This window comes from Fringilla coelebs (assembly GCF_963513975.1).
Source record: "Fringilla coelebs genome assembly, chromosome: 6".
NCBI classification, from domain to species: Eukaryota; Metazoa; Chordata; class Aves; order Passeriformes; family Fringillidae; genus Fringilla; species Fringilla coelebs.
The window spans coordinates 17,369,692-17,386,858 of NC_140034.1; the positions used below are offsets into that span (position 1 = coordinate 17,369,692).

A 17,167-nucleotide genomic window follows, 5' to 3' on the forward strand; every position below is an offset into this window, starting at 1 on the left:
CTCACCAGTGCTCAGTACAGGGGAAAATCCCTGTCCTGGTCCAGCTGGCCACACTGTTGCTGACACTGCCCAGGATGCCACTGGCCTTTTTGGCCACACACTGGCTCGTGTCCGCCTGTTGTCTCCTAGCACGCCCAGGTCCTTTTCCACCAGGCAGCTTTACAGCCACTCTGCCCCCAGCCTGTCGTGCTCCATGGGGTTGCTGTGACTCAAATACAGAACCTGGCACATGGTCTTGTAGAATCTCACACAGATGGTCTCCACTCATCGATCCAGCCTGTCAGATCCCTCTGTAGAACCTTCCTACCCTCCAGCAGATCAAGGCTCCCCTCCAACTTGGTGGGCTCAATAAGGAGCCCAGGGGAACACCACTTGTGACTGTCTCCCAGCTGGGTGTAATTCCATTCACCACTCACTGAGATCTGCCATGAACTCATTTTCTACCCAGCAATGAGTGCAACCATTCAGACCAGGAGCAGCCAGTTTCTCCAGGGGAATTCTGTATGAAAGATTTACCGAGTGATCATGTAGACAACATCCACAGCCTCTCTCTGACCCACTAGGCTGTCACAGAAGGACATCAGGTTAGCCAAGCAGGACCTGCCTTTCATACTCGTGCTGATTGGGCCTAATGACCTGAGTATCCAATCAAGTGGGATCTCCTCAGTTAGCCAGAACAGCTGATAAATGATAGCAAGTGGCTCAATGAGCACTTCTCCAGCTCCCTCAGTGGATCCCATTTGGTCCCATGGACTTGTGTACATTTCAGTGTTGCAGCAGGTCATTGATCAGGTCCCCTTGAGTTACGGGGGTTTCACTGCACTCTCTGTCCCTGTCTTCCAGCTTGGGGAGCTGAACACATGGAGTACAGGTCCTGCTGTTGAAGACAGAGGCAAAGAAAGCATCAAGCACCTCAGCCTTTGCCTCATCCTTTGTTACTATGTCTCTCCCTGCATCCAATAAATGATGGAGATTCTTGTTAGTCTTTTTTTATTGCTAATGTACTTATAAACGCATTTTTTATTGTATTTTTCACCAGTAGACAGATTAAGTTAAATTCTAAGTTGCAAGCTTATATATGTTATTGCTAACTTTAACTGTAACAATGTATTAAAAGACTGATGATGACAGCTGGAAAAACTGGAAGGAACTGAAGAATTCAGTCCAAAATTCTGTTTACATTTTAAAGGATATTAACAATAAAGATTACAGTTTTGGTACCTTTCTGAGCCTAAGATGGCCCCACTTTTCTTTATCACTTCCTTGATATCGTCCAGGAGTAGAACCAAGCAGAAACACTCTAAAAATAGAAAAAACCAACAGATTTTTGTAGATCTCAAGTGCTTTGGTTTTAAAGTAGCAAGATATTTAAGTAAAACTTACCAGCAAGATTGAGCACTCAAATGCAACCAGAAATATTTAATGTCTCGCATGGGATTTATAATACAAAGAAAAGTGGATTTTCAGCTGTATAATTTATTATCAGCCTCCTGTATGGCTGTCATACATCACCAGGCTGCTCTACAGCAGAGACAAGAACTAGATCTTTTTCAGTATGCAAAAATGCAGGAGAGAGATGATGCTAGCAATACACACAAACAGCTGGTTTGGCACATAACTGGGCACGTAATTTTGAGTAAAGCCAATCTACTGCTACATCCAAATCAGCAGATTCAGGTATGAGTTTTCATTTGGGCATCTAACAGCTTTTTCAACACTTCCTAATAATGGTTTAGTCACCTATTTGACTTTTCTCTGAAAACAGGGAAGAGACCTGCCTAAGGTCACAACAAAGAGATGCTTTAAGAAGCTGATCGCTACTGCATACATCTCATGCCTGACTTTTTTCATGACTGAATACCCCCTACAGCACATCAAATGGCAATCCTTATCCCAACAAGTGACTTTCTTATCACATGCATAAATTCCTATCAGCTAGGGCTCAACTCATCTGTTTAAACTCATGCTGATGATCAATGCAATCAGAGCAGCTGTTAGCTCACCTGATTATAAAGTACATTTTTCTTTTTTACTCTCTCCAATCTTTAAAGACTCTGTGTAAAGATAAAAGCACTTTCTAATGTATAAACTAGACAAGGTTTCAGTCTCTATTACCACCGCAGTATGTGACCATTTTCAGCATTTCTTTTCAACAATTTTTGTTCAGATTATAAAACAGCAATTAAGTTGCCAAGGAGATTTACACTTTCTGAAGTAAATGCTCATATTTAAGTACAACTACTTATTAGATGTAAATTAAGCATAATGAATTATTTTTAAGTAATATCAGCCATGTGATAATAGAGAAGACTATTCCAAGACCAGTTAGGCACAACATTGCCCACCAAAACCAATCCAAAATTGTATAAATATGTATGTTGATTAAACTCTGCCTTACAAAGAGAAGCCTATTCTGAACTAAATCCTCATTCCAGTAACCTTTACTTATATGCTCTCTCTTACACAACAAACCCTACATAACACAGGTTTTTTTTCCACTGGTAATATTACTGGAGTAAATACTCGAGCCAGACTGGCTCAAATGAAACCAAATCCTTATTACTTTATAGCTTTTTACCTTATGTAAAGTTGATGCTGGTGCACCTTTCTTTCTTCTTTTAAAATGCATGCTTATAAAACTAGAAGTTGGTCTATTTGACATAATCTACGTAAGAGAAATTTTTTAAAACCACAGTCAGATTTGAACACTCAAACCTGAAATAAGATAACCTTACAAAATAAGCACAAGGTCTAACATAACAGATCCTAACACAGATATTTAATTTCTAGAAAAAAAAAGAAAAAACCCATAGTGCAACTCACAAAAACCTTAAGATTATATATACCTTGTTTCTGATAAATCATGTTCTTGAATCAGATCTATCCATTCCTTGAGTGCAGGAGAATTGTAAGCTGCCAAGTAACTTATTAGGTCAGATTTAAAATTAGTTGCAGATTCACCAGCAGTACCAGATGCTCCCTTAGGTAGTCTTGGATATAAAGGGCTTAACCATATTCTTAAAAGAAAAAAAAGAGAAAAAATCAGCCATATAAATAAGCACACCAAGCATTAATAACACATGGGTTTAGTACAGGAGTAAAACACATCTGAAGGTCTTAAACAAATACTTGACAGATTCATTGTGATAATTAAAAATGTCTGTACTAACTGGTCAGGCTCATCCTTAACAACCATAAGTCCTTCCATCAACATTTTCTCCAGGAATAGAACACTGCAATATGTTCTTCTAAACTACTGGTTTGTGCAACTGCCTAGAAAACCACCAATTAAAGCATCTGAAAGGTTTATGTGTGTGAAGAGTAGCCCAATAATAGGTTGCCTCTCAAGAACCTCCATCAGAGTAAAACAGGATGGGCACCACCAGGGAAAACATTTAGCATTTCTTTCCACTCACACATTACTGCAGCCATGGAAACCAAAGATTCTGCATTTTCAACTTCACAATGTGTTGATACTACCCTTTGAAATTCAGAACCACCATATTGTGATCCTGCATAACACTGCAGTATGCAAAAGCTAAAAAAGAAAACTATTTCTCATATTTGACAAGTATGGGAACTTGTTAAGTGTCCCAGTAGGTATTTCCATGCCTTCTTAGCTTTCTGAAAAGCTAACTGCCATAAGATACTAAAGCCACCCATAAGATTTAAAGGCAAAAAAATCACTGCCTATTTTTGCCACTCAAAGAGCTTGTCTCAGACAAGTAAAGTCTCAAAACTCTGCCATATTTAATGGCAGCAAAATGGATGTCAAAGCGACAGTAACCTCTGAAAAGCAATTAGCTTGAAGAAATTTTATACCCTGACTTATTGTGATCATCTAACTAAAAAATGCTCCCATAAAAATAGCTAAAAAACTGAAGAGTTTGAGGACCCTTACATGAACATGCCACTTCGTCCTGTTTTTTGTGCTCTCAACAAAACCATGTCCTAATCTAGTCAGTTTAAATACTTCTACTAAAAAATAAGACAGGAAAAAAATTGCTTCCCAGGAAAGGATACTGGGTGAATACTAGGTCATCTACTGTATTACAGAGCCAATAATGCCCAACAATTATCAGAGTACATTCTAGATACAGTCACAACAAAATCAGAACACTTGCACATCCACAGTATTCTTGCAGTATTAGGACAATTTTTAAATAGCTGCTTCAGATCTATATAAATGGTACTTCATAGCTATGAAGTTTTTTCATAAAGAGACAGCACAGCATGATAAAATTTTGTATCGGTCAGATAGCTTAAAATCAATCAGCCAACTCAGAAAATAGTTTTATTTACAGGAGAAAGCAAGAAAAGTTCAAACCCAGACAACTACCAGCACTCTAAGTCAAATTTTTAAAATTTTTGTTTTAGAATACCTCTATCTTAAGAGTGTAAGGCTTGCAACACTAGATCACCTAATATCCCATCTCCAGCAGAAGCAAATACCTATGGAAATTATTAAGCATTCACCTGCTAGGGATTGTTGCTTACCCCTGAGTTTTCTGGTACCAATCATCAGCAATAAGATTGGATGTATGTATCACAACTCGAAGACCTTCTTCATACAGCAACAACATCATTTTCCTTTAAAAAAAAAGATTTATAACTCTTCATTTATTTCAAGTACATTGAGAGTAGGAGATAAATTAGTAATTCATTAAAAGGCTCCAAGGTAATTATTTTCAAAAATATGTTCTGCATCATGCAAGCACTTAAGACTTCAATCCATGTGCATGCCAGGCTCACGTGGCAGTCATTAGACTATCCCCATATATTTTATTCCAGAGTACAGTTTAACATTTCATGCAACTAATTACCCACAACAAAGTGAATATTTGCAGAACACTTCCTATATTTGCACAGCTCTTTAGACACTTATCTCTTCGCGGATAGTCAGAAAAAGAACTAAGGAACACTCAAAAGCCTTTACTTAAAACTGAATTTATTAAAAACCTAGTTACTTCCTCATGAACCTTTACCTTAAAAGTGGGTATGTATACAGCTAGCCATTGTGATGGCAAAAAAGCTACTCATCATAACTCTTAAGCTACAGCAAAGGAATTTTAAAACTAGTAACTGAGGTAAACATACACATCTGAACCTTTTGTAAAAAAATTGCTCAGATTTTCATATCCAGGTTTTCATTAGCTGTGTAAAGGCAGCATATCCATGTGATCCCAAAGGATGAGATCTGAAACCCAAACTGAACTCAAATGATCTTTGCTAAAACATAAGATCTGTTCTTTTCTCTAGATTTCCATCTACAAAATTCACTTTGAAACACTCCCATTATATCCAATTCAAGTTTTTTTTCTTGAGAAGACCCCAGATTCTCTAGTTATTTTCAGATTCTCCATATGAACTGAAAACTATGTCAGTAAATCAGTGTTGTGTCAGTTCTGCCTATGACTGATGAAGTTTCCATTACAGTTTTGGTAATAAGGCACGAGTTAAGAGCCAAGACCTGCAGTCCACCTGTCTTAGAACAGTTCAACTGTTTAACTTGCACATTTCATATCTACTTAATAGCTAATTTGTCTCATTAAACTAAAACAATCCTGTCATCTCTAAACAGAAGATGCCTATGGAAGCTTTAAGACTCAACAACTTCTATGAAACTCAGTTTTGCTTCAGACATTTCTGCTTCGTGGTGTTACTTACGTATGGTGAGTTCCAAAAGCAATATCCAGTTTAGCCTACAAAATTAAAAGTTGATAATCAAAAATTGCTATTGTGCATTGCTTATTATTTTGTTTAATTTTACTGCTCTCTAGTGGACAGATCACAAAATACATTATCTTCCTTCTCCATAATTCTAATGCACTTTCCACAAGCTAGATTTTAAATGATAATGCTGAAACTGGTCCAGAATTTGTGCCTTTCTTACTAGTAGCATCTTCAGAAACAGTCGGCAGAAAATAACTCAAGGCTCCTACTGGACAAGGAACAGAAGCCAGCAATGTGCCCTTGCATGAAAGATGACTAACAGGGTCCTGGCCTGCATTAGAAGGAGTGCTGCCAACAGGTCAAGGGAGGGCATGCTTCCCCACTGTTGAATACCAGTGAGGACACACATGCAGTACTGGGTCCACATTCACAGGAAACTCAGGATTACCAGACAGTTTCAAAGAGAACAAAATTCTACGATCATTCTCCTCATAACAAAGAGCACAGTGTCCCCGTGATCATTAATATATTTCACCTGGCAAAATCCTGAAACACTGGCAAGTTGCCATAGCCACACCCTCTCCCAGGATGAAGCCAATGGCTTTACCAGTTAGGGACAGCAAAACAATGAACAGAACATCAGAAATAAAATGGCATGTGCCAGGAAGCGTGCTCACAGCAATTTTAACAGTATTACAGAGATTATTTGTATCAGCGTTTTCTTGTGTAACACATGTTTGGGAAATAATAACTCTGATGAGATTTAAGATTATAGCAACACTAGGACTAAGTTCTGTGCTTTACACAAAAATAATGCTTCCTTTTCAGCCACTGTAAGAATTTGAATGCAACATGTTAGTGGAAAAGGTGAGCAGCTCTTCTGTGAGCCCTGTGACATTTCTGTGGGCAGCTGTTCTGTACAAACTTTTGTGGGTGAAGCCTACCATAATCACATCTGACCAAGATCACTGTTACCATGTTCCTATGGGCCTGGTATGGATATTCCTCAAAGTGTAACAAAAAACTTGCCACCTAAGGTGTCTTTTCATCAGTAACAAGATTCTGAGTGTAAGATATGGCTTAACTTCAACCAAAGGATGATACAAATGTTAATTACCTGACAAAAGCTAATATTCTCATAAGGCCGTGCTTGTGCAATTAGTTCAGCTTTGGATTCTCTCTTCTCACCGTGAACTATCAGCAATGGCTTCTTCCTTAAACAAAAGGAGATCACCATTAAAACATCAGCTGAATCAGCAATTAGCCTAAACCATTCCTTCATGTACCTACGATATCTGGCCCCTAAATCTGACAGCCCAGCAGAAAGATGGCACTGAAATCAATATACCTTATTAACTAACTCAAAATAGCAGTAACTACAATAGAACTTCTAAAGAATAGACACTGGAAATTGTAACAGAAAAAAAAAGGGGAAACAGGAAGTGTGGAGTAAAGCAGGCACCAAAATAAAAACTCTTAATACAAGATCATGAAAGAAACTCTTTCCCTAGAGCTCAAAACAAATGTAAGCTCTCAAAAGCACTGATATACACAATGTGGACCTAAGACAATTTTGTAATTATTATCTACAGAGAAGGTGGAAGATTGATTAGGAAAGGGAGGAAGTCTATTCTGGCAGTAATTTGGTGTTCACTTCCTAAAACTAAACTTCTGGTCCTGCCAACCAGATCTAATCCATAAGGAGGTGTGTTGCCTCCCTGGGGTCCAGGTAAGAGACTAGACCACCAAGAAAACTCAGCCCACTGATTATTATGGGTTTTTCAAATGAGAACCAACAAAGTCCCAACAAGACTGCAGACAAGCAAGAGGGACCTCAGGACCTTGGGACAACTGGTCAAGACAACTGGAGCACAAGTTGTATTCTCTTCTCTCCTGCCTGTTACAGGGAATGATGGGACAGGATGGAGATAACTGCACAGAGTACAAGCAGTTAAATACATAACTACAAGACAGGACTACAGGGCATCCCTTTGCACCCCCACTGGGATACTGGCACACTCAAATACTTCTATAAAGCACCAGCATACCATAGTACAGGGAACAAACAGGAGGAACTGGAAAGCTGTGTGCAGTCACAGGGCTTTGATCCCACTGCAATTACAGAGACATGGTGGGATACCCCACACAACTGGAATATTGCCATGAAGGGCTACATGCTGTTAGGGAAGACAGGAAGGTGCAGTAGTGGAGTTGCCCTCCACATGAGGCAACACTTGGAACATATCAATTAAAATCTTAGGGGTTAGGATAAAAAAGCAGATGAGTTAAGAGTGACACTGTTGTTGGTGTTTGCTGCCTGCCATCTGATCAGCAGGGCTAAGTGGATGAGGCCTTCTACAGCAGCAGTACAAGCAGCCTCAGACCCAGGTTCTTGCAGGGGACTAACTACCCTGATGTGTGCTGGAGAAGCAACACAGCAAAGCATAAACAGTACAGAAGTTCCTTGAAAGCATTGATAACAGCTTTCTGACACATGTAGTAGAGGATCCCACAAGGAATGGTGTGCTGCTCAACCCAAAGTGGTCCCTTCCAACCTTACCCACTCTGTGATTCTGTGAACTCTGGATCTACTGCACTTCCAGCAAAATGAAAGAAAAAAAAAAGGCACATTATATGCTCACTTCATCTGCAGGAGTTTGCAACTATCAGAAAGGAATTTCAAGCAAACAAGAACTGCTTTTATGACAATACCTTACTATAATAATAACTTACTATATCATTTCCATGAAATCATCCTGATCCTTTCCACACAGTTTTCTTGTGCCCTTCCTACATTCTCTCCTTTCTCCTGCATTATCTGGCTCTTGACTCAGTGAACTCTACAGCAAAACCTTCTTGCTCAATCTTTACAGGTCATCTACTGCCATCTCACTGAGACCCACAGTGGGACCTCCTCCGTGTTAACAAATTACAATCAGAAACCAGCTATCCTGAACTCTGACTATTTTCCAGTCTAGAAAAGAGTCAAGAAACCAGAGAACTACAGCTGTGGAATAAGAGAAGAAAGAAAACTAAGTCTGTGCATATAAAATTGGTAACAATTATCTGCACTGCAAAGTGTTTATCATTCACTTATAACCCTGTATGAACAGAAATGACCTGGAAATGTCATCATTTCACCTTTATAAAATAAACATACCTGAATTCCTGAGGGTACTGTCTTACAAGCCATCCCACATCTATACAGTAGTTAAACTTGTATGTAAGAAAAAGAAAACAGACTCATTAAAAAGAAAAAAACAGCCATATCAATGAATTACAGCAAAAAAGCTTTTTATGCTCATCACACACTACTACTTACCTCATATATAGCATATTCTAAACACAGGTGTATTTTTGACTTTTATATCCTTTCTTTCATTCCTCTTTAACAATTCAAGAATGAATTTAAGTTTCTCAAAAGTGTGCATTAGTGCTCATAAAATTTACCATCCAAGAAAAAAAAAGACTCACATGCACATAATGTAAAAGGTTAGGTTCAAGGACCATCTCTTTGCCACGTGTTTATATCATGAATAATAGCAAAACTTTTAGACAATAACAAAGATATTCCTAGATTGCCAGGCATTCTCTCTTTCAAAAAACCTCATTTATATGAACATAAATACACACTTCTCAGTTGCACTTTCCTCAAAAACAGGAAAGTAGTCTTATAATTATCTGAATTCTATAGCAGAACATAGGATGGCGTTTATATTTCAATGAATTGTTCAACAGTTGAAAACATTTAATATCAGCTACATGGCACAAGCATGGATTATCAAGTTTAAGATTAATGAAGTGAAACAAGCAAGAGAAATCAGTTTAACAAACAGGAAACTCACCTGGGCAGAAGATATGAGAGTTCCAAAAAGAGGAGACAAAATATCTATTAAAAATATTAAAGCATAAATAAATAAAAGACTTCAAGTAAACATTCTGCATCTTGAACAGCTTGATAACTACCACAGCACAAGGGCCAGATTGTTCATAGACCTGGTATAACAGAGGCATTCACAAGTTTACTGTTCCAAGTATTTCAAGTAATTGACTCTCCTGTGAATCATTTAGGATCATATGCTTACAAAAATTAATAATCCTCTCAAAACAGAAAACAAGTTTTAAAAGCTGATTAGGAAAAAGTCCAACATCATATTGAGACAGGGACATTAAATTACTCTCTCCCCTATCAAGTGGCCTTGAAGAACTGTGGCAGAGTAGCAGCAATAAGGGCATAGCTAATGCTAATTTATCTGCTGCAGACTGATTGTGGGATATGTGTATCCATAGTACAATCACATTAACATAGGAAACTGTATACAATTCTCTTACTAATACTTGTTTCTGAATCTGTCTTGCGATGTATAAGATTTTATTTCTAACTACAGGAATATTTAAGGGTGCAGAAAGCTCTTCCCCCTTACATCAAACGACAACAGAGCATTCCTGAGGCGTCAGCATTGTACACCAAAGACTCCACTCCATCTTGACTGATGGACAGCTCTCTCCCAGCTGAATTTAAACAGACGTAGACACAGAACTTCAGAAGTACTTAATCTAGTAATAGTGAATTACAAGGTCCAAACCACTCAGCAGCACAAAGGCAAGTACAAACAAATACTCAAAGAGTTATGCACCCAAGAAAAGCACCCCTTAAAGTGCCACAGGTGGTCTTCCCCAGACTAGCTCACAGGGAAAGCAGCAGTAAGAAGCAGCATGACTCGCTTGCCTTGGCTAAATACACATTGGGTTTCTGCAGCCTACCTCAAGTTAAAACAAAGTATCAGCAGGTAATGTTTTATACACTATACTTCTAAAAGAGAAAGGTCCAGATAACAGAACCAATTTCTACAAACCTGCACATTTAGAATATGAAACCTCAGCAACGCCAAGAAATACCTGCAATTAAAAATACCCGCAAACTAAAAATAAGCATTCCCTTGCTTTCTCCCAAAAGCCCTCTTGTAGTAGAAGACACTTGTTCACCTTTTATGTGCAGGGCTCCAGAATTAAAGTTCTGTTCAATTCCACTGACTTTAGTGAGAAAAAACCTGAAAGGATTGCCTCCAGTCACCAAATCCCAGATATCTTGGGCTTCACTGGGTGTTAGATTATACTCCTCTTCTTTCAGATTCTCTGAGAGTTTGTCATCTTTACAAAGATTCGAAGGATGCTCTTTGGACACATTGTGTTTTTCTTCTTTCACTGTTTCTTTGTGGACATGCTTTTGCTGATCTTCAGGCTCTTCATCACTACTAGAAAGACACCAACCTGAGCCTTCTTGGCTTGGTCTCTGTTTTACTACTGGAGGTGCTTCTGTAGAAAGACTTTTGTCAGTGAGCTTCACGGGGGAAGCTTTTCTCTTGTAAGCAGCTTTCCTAGCTTCAGAGCATGGATATTGTGGTCCACTAGTTCTACCACATGCAGCGTCCGATAGTGAGGATGTACATGGTTTTTCACCGTCCGAATTTTCCTCGGCACTTTCATCACTGCTAGATACCGTCCATTTACCGTGTGCGCCCTCCTGAAGCATGTTCCTAGGAATGGAAAAACACCAAACAAAAATGGTACGTTTTTGTTATGATCAAGTCTGTCTCCCTTCCTAGCTCCCATTTGTTCATTACTAAAGAACTGTGCTTAGGTATTTGGCAGAGGCTCCGGCTTCTTTCTGCGCCCGGGGAACAAAGAAACACGTGCAATGGGGGCAACCATCAAATGGCAAGCAGCAAAAAAAAAAAAACCCGCACATGGAAAACAGGCTAAAATAGGGGCCCCTATGCCTCTGGGAAAGCATTCTAAAATTCAGAGGTGCGATTTGCACGACACAGATATTGCCCCACCGCTGAGCGATCCAGCGCGCTCTGCTGAGCGGATCCAGGAGCACGGGGCCCAGCCGGGACGGCGCTTTCCGGCAGCCCCCGCGGGAACACCCCGGGACCGCGGCCTTCCTCCGTCGCCCCCGTGCCCCCGACGAGCCCCTCCGCCGTGCCTCCCCCCCTAAACCCCGGCGGCAGAACCCGGCCGCCGCGGGTCGTGCGGCCGCGACCGCGGCTCCCGCCATCGGCCCAAGTGAAGGCAGCGCCCGCGGCCGGGGGAGGCGCCGCGCGGGCCACGGCACCAAAGAGCCCCGGCAGCCACTCGGGGCCTGCAGCCCGCCGGAACCCCCTCCGCCAGCACTCACTCACTCCACTCGCTCACCGCCCCGCCGCCCGCCCGGCAGCGCCCGCGATGCAGAGCAGGAGCGAGAGCAGGCCCAGGCCCGGGCCCGGGCCCGCCTTCTCCGGCGCGGCCCCGCCCCCTCGGCGGTGGCGCGCGGCCGCCGTGAGGTGGCCCGGCGGCTCCGGGGCTGCAGCGGCAGAGCAGAGCGGGCGCGTCTCAATGAGCTGGGTTATTCTAACGAGCCTTCATTGGACCTTAATATTAGTTATGGGCAGGTGCGGAATTTGCATAATGGTTCGTTCGGCGCGGTGTTAATTGCTGTGTGTGAAGTGCCCCGCTAATGAGATAACTGCGGGAGGACTTGGGGAAGGAGAGGAGGAAAGCAGCTGTGAAATTAATCAAAGGGGGAGCGCGGCCCGCATCAAAGCGCGCTTCGGCTGCTGCGGTGAACTGAGCGCTCGGTTCTCGTTACTCTAATTTATTGTAAGCTTGTGGCTGCAGCTGACAAATTCTGGAAGTTCACCACGCGATGAAAACGGCAGGCTACTCTTTTCTAAGAGTTCCGCTTTCCTGAAAATTCAGCTGGTTTGTGTAATTTTCTCAGGTCTTGTCCGCAGAGTTGTGTGTAACAGTCTTCCCTGAAATGCTCTGTAGATAAACCCTTCGCTGCTGTAAGATATGATGCTGTATTATCAACCCTTGCTGAAGGTGTTCTGTGGGAAAAGCTCTCAGGAACGTTGGGTGGTTTCCTATGTTAAGTGTGTAGTTCCTTCTCCAAGTACAGGCTCTGGAAATGCTTTTTTGTTTTCTACAAGTACCTCAGAAAATTTGATGGCTTCTGACTATGCTTTCATTGCACTCTCTCCTCATAGTTCCTGTCTGTATAGTGGCTTAATGAGAATTAAAACTATCTGGCATTTTTCAAGAAAAAATGTATGGTCTGGTAGAAGCAAGTTTCATGTGATTTGTTTCCCAGAAGTCTGTACTATGAATTTTAAGTTTGCAAAAAGCTTTTTCATTGTAAGCACATACAATGTAGCGGTTTGAAAAATTTTATTTTAACCTAAAAATCCCAAACTGAATGGACTTGCTCATTTTCAATTTTACTGGAACAGAGTAGATGAATAGAGGTCAATAAGTGTTTCTTTTGTTTTTCCTACAACAGTTAGACAAAATAAAAAATCCTAGGTTAGGTTTATTGGTTTTTATTGCAAATCACTTTCTTTCTGCAGGCTTTTGAAGTGTGCAATGAAGATAGCAGAGGCTATGTAAGCAGAGAATACAGTTGGTCTAGTAATGTCTTTTTTGGTAGAAACCCTCAAAGGTATATGCTTTTTTTATGTTCTGAAGATCCAGCCTACAGATGTCTCACTGTTGAGAACAGTGGTCTACACTAATTGGAGTGGATTGCTGTAGGTGTGGTAAACAGAAATACCTACAAATCCTACAAGTAATTTTCTAATTTGCCCATATTTATTCCAAAAGAAAATAATTAAACCCCTGGCTTTTCAGTTGAAAACTGTGATGAGTATAAGGTTGTATTGTATTTCACATGTGTACAAGACATATAAAGTAAATTACTTACTGAGCTTTTTATTGGTTTTTATTAGTGGTACATTCAGTTCTTTATTCAGTGGTTTCAGTAAATGTGAAACTGCTACATGTCCCAATAATGAGCATGCATTCTCAAAAATATATCTGGTTTTAGTTTCAAGTAGTTGTTGGACATTTTTAGCCATGACTTCTCAAATGTAAATCTACAGCTGTACAGAAATCTTAAGAAAAGAAAGATTGAGAGAAATAATGTGTTTCCATACTTACAGGAAAATACAGGATATCTTGTATGGCTTAATGTAGTTTTAGAAGTCGTATTTTTATTCAAGTAAGTACAAGGGAATTAAAAAAGAGTATGAAGAACACAAAAGATTTCAGAATATACACAATGGGTCTGTCTTTCTCATGCCATGTCAATAAATGAGACCAATCTACTATAAAGTATATTATATATGTAAATTATAGAAAGGCTTAATCATCTTTCTTCTCCAGCTTGAGCAAATCTTCCCTTAATGACCACTTGCAACTAGTTATTATTATTTTAAAATTAAACACGTATTTTAGAAGGACTGTCTTGACAAGGTTGTAAACAAAATTGTGCTTATGATAATTTAGAGTAAAACCCACAAAAATATATATTTTAGCAAACTGTGAAAGTAGCAATTTCTGATGCATTTCAGCTGTGGGTAAACATTTTCTCAATGAACTGTGGCCAGATCTAAAAATGCTTAAGGCTTCTAACATGAGTCCTAACTGCTGAATTATGAATCTCAAAATGCTCAACTTCTTCCTTATCTATCTTCTCCTAGCTATTTTTACCATATAAAAATTAAGTGTTCTGTCAAATTCCCTGGATGTTTCTTCCAGCAGGAGTACTCAAAACATGCTTAAGGCATTTAAACAAGAGCAGGCTCTGTGCATGAGTCACTGATGGCATCTCCTTGGAAAGAGAATACAAGTAGAGGACTCCTGGGAGACAGGAGATGCAGGTTTAGTTATTTCTTCCTGAAAAGGTGCCAAGTCGCACCTGCTGTGGCTTTAGGCACTACTGTGACCATTTGGTCTGTGCAGCTGCACAAAAATTAATTAAGAAACCTTTGTTCTAGGGCTGATTCTGTCATCTAGTGGTTTTGTTAGCTCCTTAAGTGGGCCCAATTCCAGCAACTGTTGCCCTTTACCCAATTACTGCTCGTTGTGAAGATCCCTAAAAGGTCCCTAGGGAGACAGATACTTTTTTTTTCTTTTTTTCTTTTTTTTTTTTTTTTTTTTGGTGGCTTCTGCTAGCCTGCATTAGCTAAGGTTTGTAGCACAGCCGCATGTTTTGCTTTTCTGATGACTCGGTCCTGAATGTGTTCCTTTCAATGTGTGTGTGGTTTGTAATCTGGTTCTGAGAAACACAACTTTCTCTGTGCACCAGAGGGGAACCAAATGCAGATGTTGCAATCCTAGAAGTTGATTGTTAGGATCCAGTTCTTGAGCATGTTATTGTACATATTGCTTTGTTGTCAAAATTCACAAAATCCTAAGCTGTAGGAACAGCCCTTCTAATTTTTTGGAAATGATTAAGAACAGCCCTGGCAAGGAGAGTCCTTTCAATTGCTTTTGCAAGACATGGGGAATAGTGTGCATTCATTACTTTTTAAGGTGAAATTGTTTTTCAGCTGCACTACATACTAACATAGTATTTGAGTAGAAATGGCAATTGCTAAGCATCATCAGGTGCAGTCAAGCAGCTGAATTTTTAGTAAATTGTTGCTGCATTTTTTTTGGTCACGTTTGCATTTATTCTATAAGTTAAAAGTAATACTAACTTTACCCACCAGATGTCATGAATGAACTCTTCTTTGGAAAAGCTGAGCTCTAAGAATTTGAATCACATTCCTAATCCGCTTGATTTTTCTAATTAATTTGTTATCACAATGCTATATTGTGAGTAAAATATTTTAGTGTGGTTATTCATAGAAATTTGGAACTTTATGTAATTTTAATGTTTAAAATTAAACCTTCTGAGGCAAATAACTGGGAAAAATGTAACCAGAGATTAAATTCATTGTTGAACTGATACTGTATGTATATCTGCATATAAATGCTGTCATTTCTGGGAGCTAGCAATGTTGTAGGAATCATGTCTATGTGGCTTTTATTTTTTCATTCTCTGACAGTTTGGATCAGTGTTCCTCTTTTCCCCAAAATTATTTGAAGTCATCTAAAATGCTCTTATATTTCAGCAAACATTCAGCTAAACAGCTGCTAGCATTTAATCTTCCAAATAAAAAGGGGACTGCAGGAATTGTAGTCATTAAGATATGTCATTTCCCAAGCTGAAGTTTCCTTCCTGGTACTGTTACATTTAGACCTAACTAAAACCGCTCTCTGCAGTGTTCCTGGGGGGCCAGGCCCCCAATATCCAGTGTTTTCCTTGACCCAACACTGTAGCTCCACAGGAGGACACCAGCAGGTCAACAGCTGCTGGCTGGACAAGATGCCAGCAGCAGGACACCCTGATATCCAGGGCAGAGAAGGGCAGTCTGAGCTCAAGGCTGCTTCCAGCTGCTCTCCTGGCACATCTTATCAAAGCTTTCTAGACAGGACTCCCTGGTTTGTTTATATATCTGACATGGTCATGGGGGAAGTGTTGCAGGCATGGTAGAACATGCAGCCTTAGCTTAAGTGGTCTCATCATGTTTGGCTTGTCCTTTCTCCAGAATGGAATAAACTTAGGTTGCTCTGCAATCTGCTCACAACCCCTGAGGTGGCTGTCTCAGTGCTGCAGCTATGTGCAGTCTTATGCTCTGATAACACAGATGTAAGAGTTTAGACTCATGAGCACTCAGTTGTGTCAAAAAATAATATAAATATAGCTCAAAGTGGACCTCTTTGCTTTACTTGGCTATTTCTTCTTCCTTTCTCTTCCTTACATTGTTTAAAGATGTTTTGCTGGGATCTCTTGGTCACCTCCTAAATCAATTCTGAAAAATCTTTTTTTTTTTTACTGTTTTCATCATGTAATTTAGCTTATTGCTTTTGTACTAAAAATTAGTGGTGACACACTAATATTAGTGAGTATTAGTGAATCTTGGAAATTTGCTAATCAACATGTGTCACTCCAGTGTTCCTGTCAGGAAAAGTTGTAAGGTAAGAACCTGCTGAAAGACACTAATGGAAGTATATAGTACATAAAATAAGATGGGTGCCAGAAAAGCTGTAGAAGTATAAATGATGCAAATATTTTTTGCATTTCCTCTTAGTTTTTTCTATATTTTTATTGAAGTTTTTATTTTAGACAGATTTACCAAATTAATTTTGATCCAGCTGGTCTTCAGTAAATATGATTTCCAATCTGAATATTAAACCACAAATTTCATTGTTTAGAGGAAATAACAGATGTGGGTGCTGATGCTCCAGAAGTTAGATTTGAATGTTACAAATCCTTTGTGTACAAAGAACTCAAATTTCTATAAAGTTAAGCATCTTTGTTTAAACAGACTGAGTTTGAGATTTTGATATTGATTAGAACTCTATTAGGACTACATATATACTTCTTTTTTGGAAAAAAAGGTGGGTTTATTTTAATTAGAATAAAATATTTTCTTACTTAAATGCCATAGTTGCTACTGTTGTATAATATGTCCTAATCACAAAGCTGGTAAGGGGTCAGGAGAGTCAGCATAGGAGGAATATCTTGGGTTGTTTAGCCTGGAGAAGAGAATGATAAGGTCCTCCTGAGCTTTCTCTACAACTACCTGAAAGGAGGTTGTAGCCAGGTGGGGGTCAGTCTCTT

General features: G+C 39.6%; 1 protein-coding gene across 4 annotated transcripts in view; it reads right to left on the minus strand.

Annotated features, from left to right (window-relative positions):
• TDP1 (tyrosyl-DNA phosphodiesterase 1) overlaps positions 1 to 11,957 on the minus strand; it is a 38,338-nt gene extending 26,381 nt beyond the window's left edge. For 2 of the 4 annotated variants that reach the window (XM_084207276.1, XM_084207279.1), the window contains exons 1-9: positions 11,855 to 11,951; positions 10,660 to 11,210; positions 9,519 to 9,562; positions 8,834 to 8,889; positions 6,791 to 6,887; positions 5,668 to 5,702; positions 4,498 to 4,590; positions 2,847 to 3,017; positions 1,222 to 1,300 (exon numbers count right to left, since the gene is read on the minus strand). In XM_084207276.1, the coding sequence (XP_084063402.1) occupies positions 1,222 to 1,300; positions 2,847 to 3,017; positions 4,498 to 4,590; positions 5,668 to 5,702; positions 6,791 to 6,887; positions 8,834 to 8,889; positions 9,519 to 9,562; positions 10,660 to 11,206 (1,122 nt within the window). In that variant the 5' untranslated portion in view covers positions 11,207 to 11,210; positions 11,855 to 11,951. Of the gene's footprint in view, positions 1 to 1,221; positions 1,301 to 2,846; positions 3,018 to 4,497; positions 4,591 to 5,667; positions 5,703 to 6,790; positions 6,888 to 8,833; positions 8,890 to 9,518; positions 9,563 to 10,659; positions 11,211 to 11,854 lie in introns of all 4 variants that reach the window. The other 2 variants (XM_084207277.1, XM_084207278.1) reach the window with 2 other exon arrangements.
• Positions 11,958 to 17,167: the final 5,210 nt, after the last annotated feature.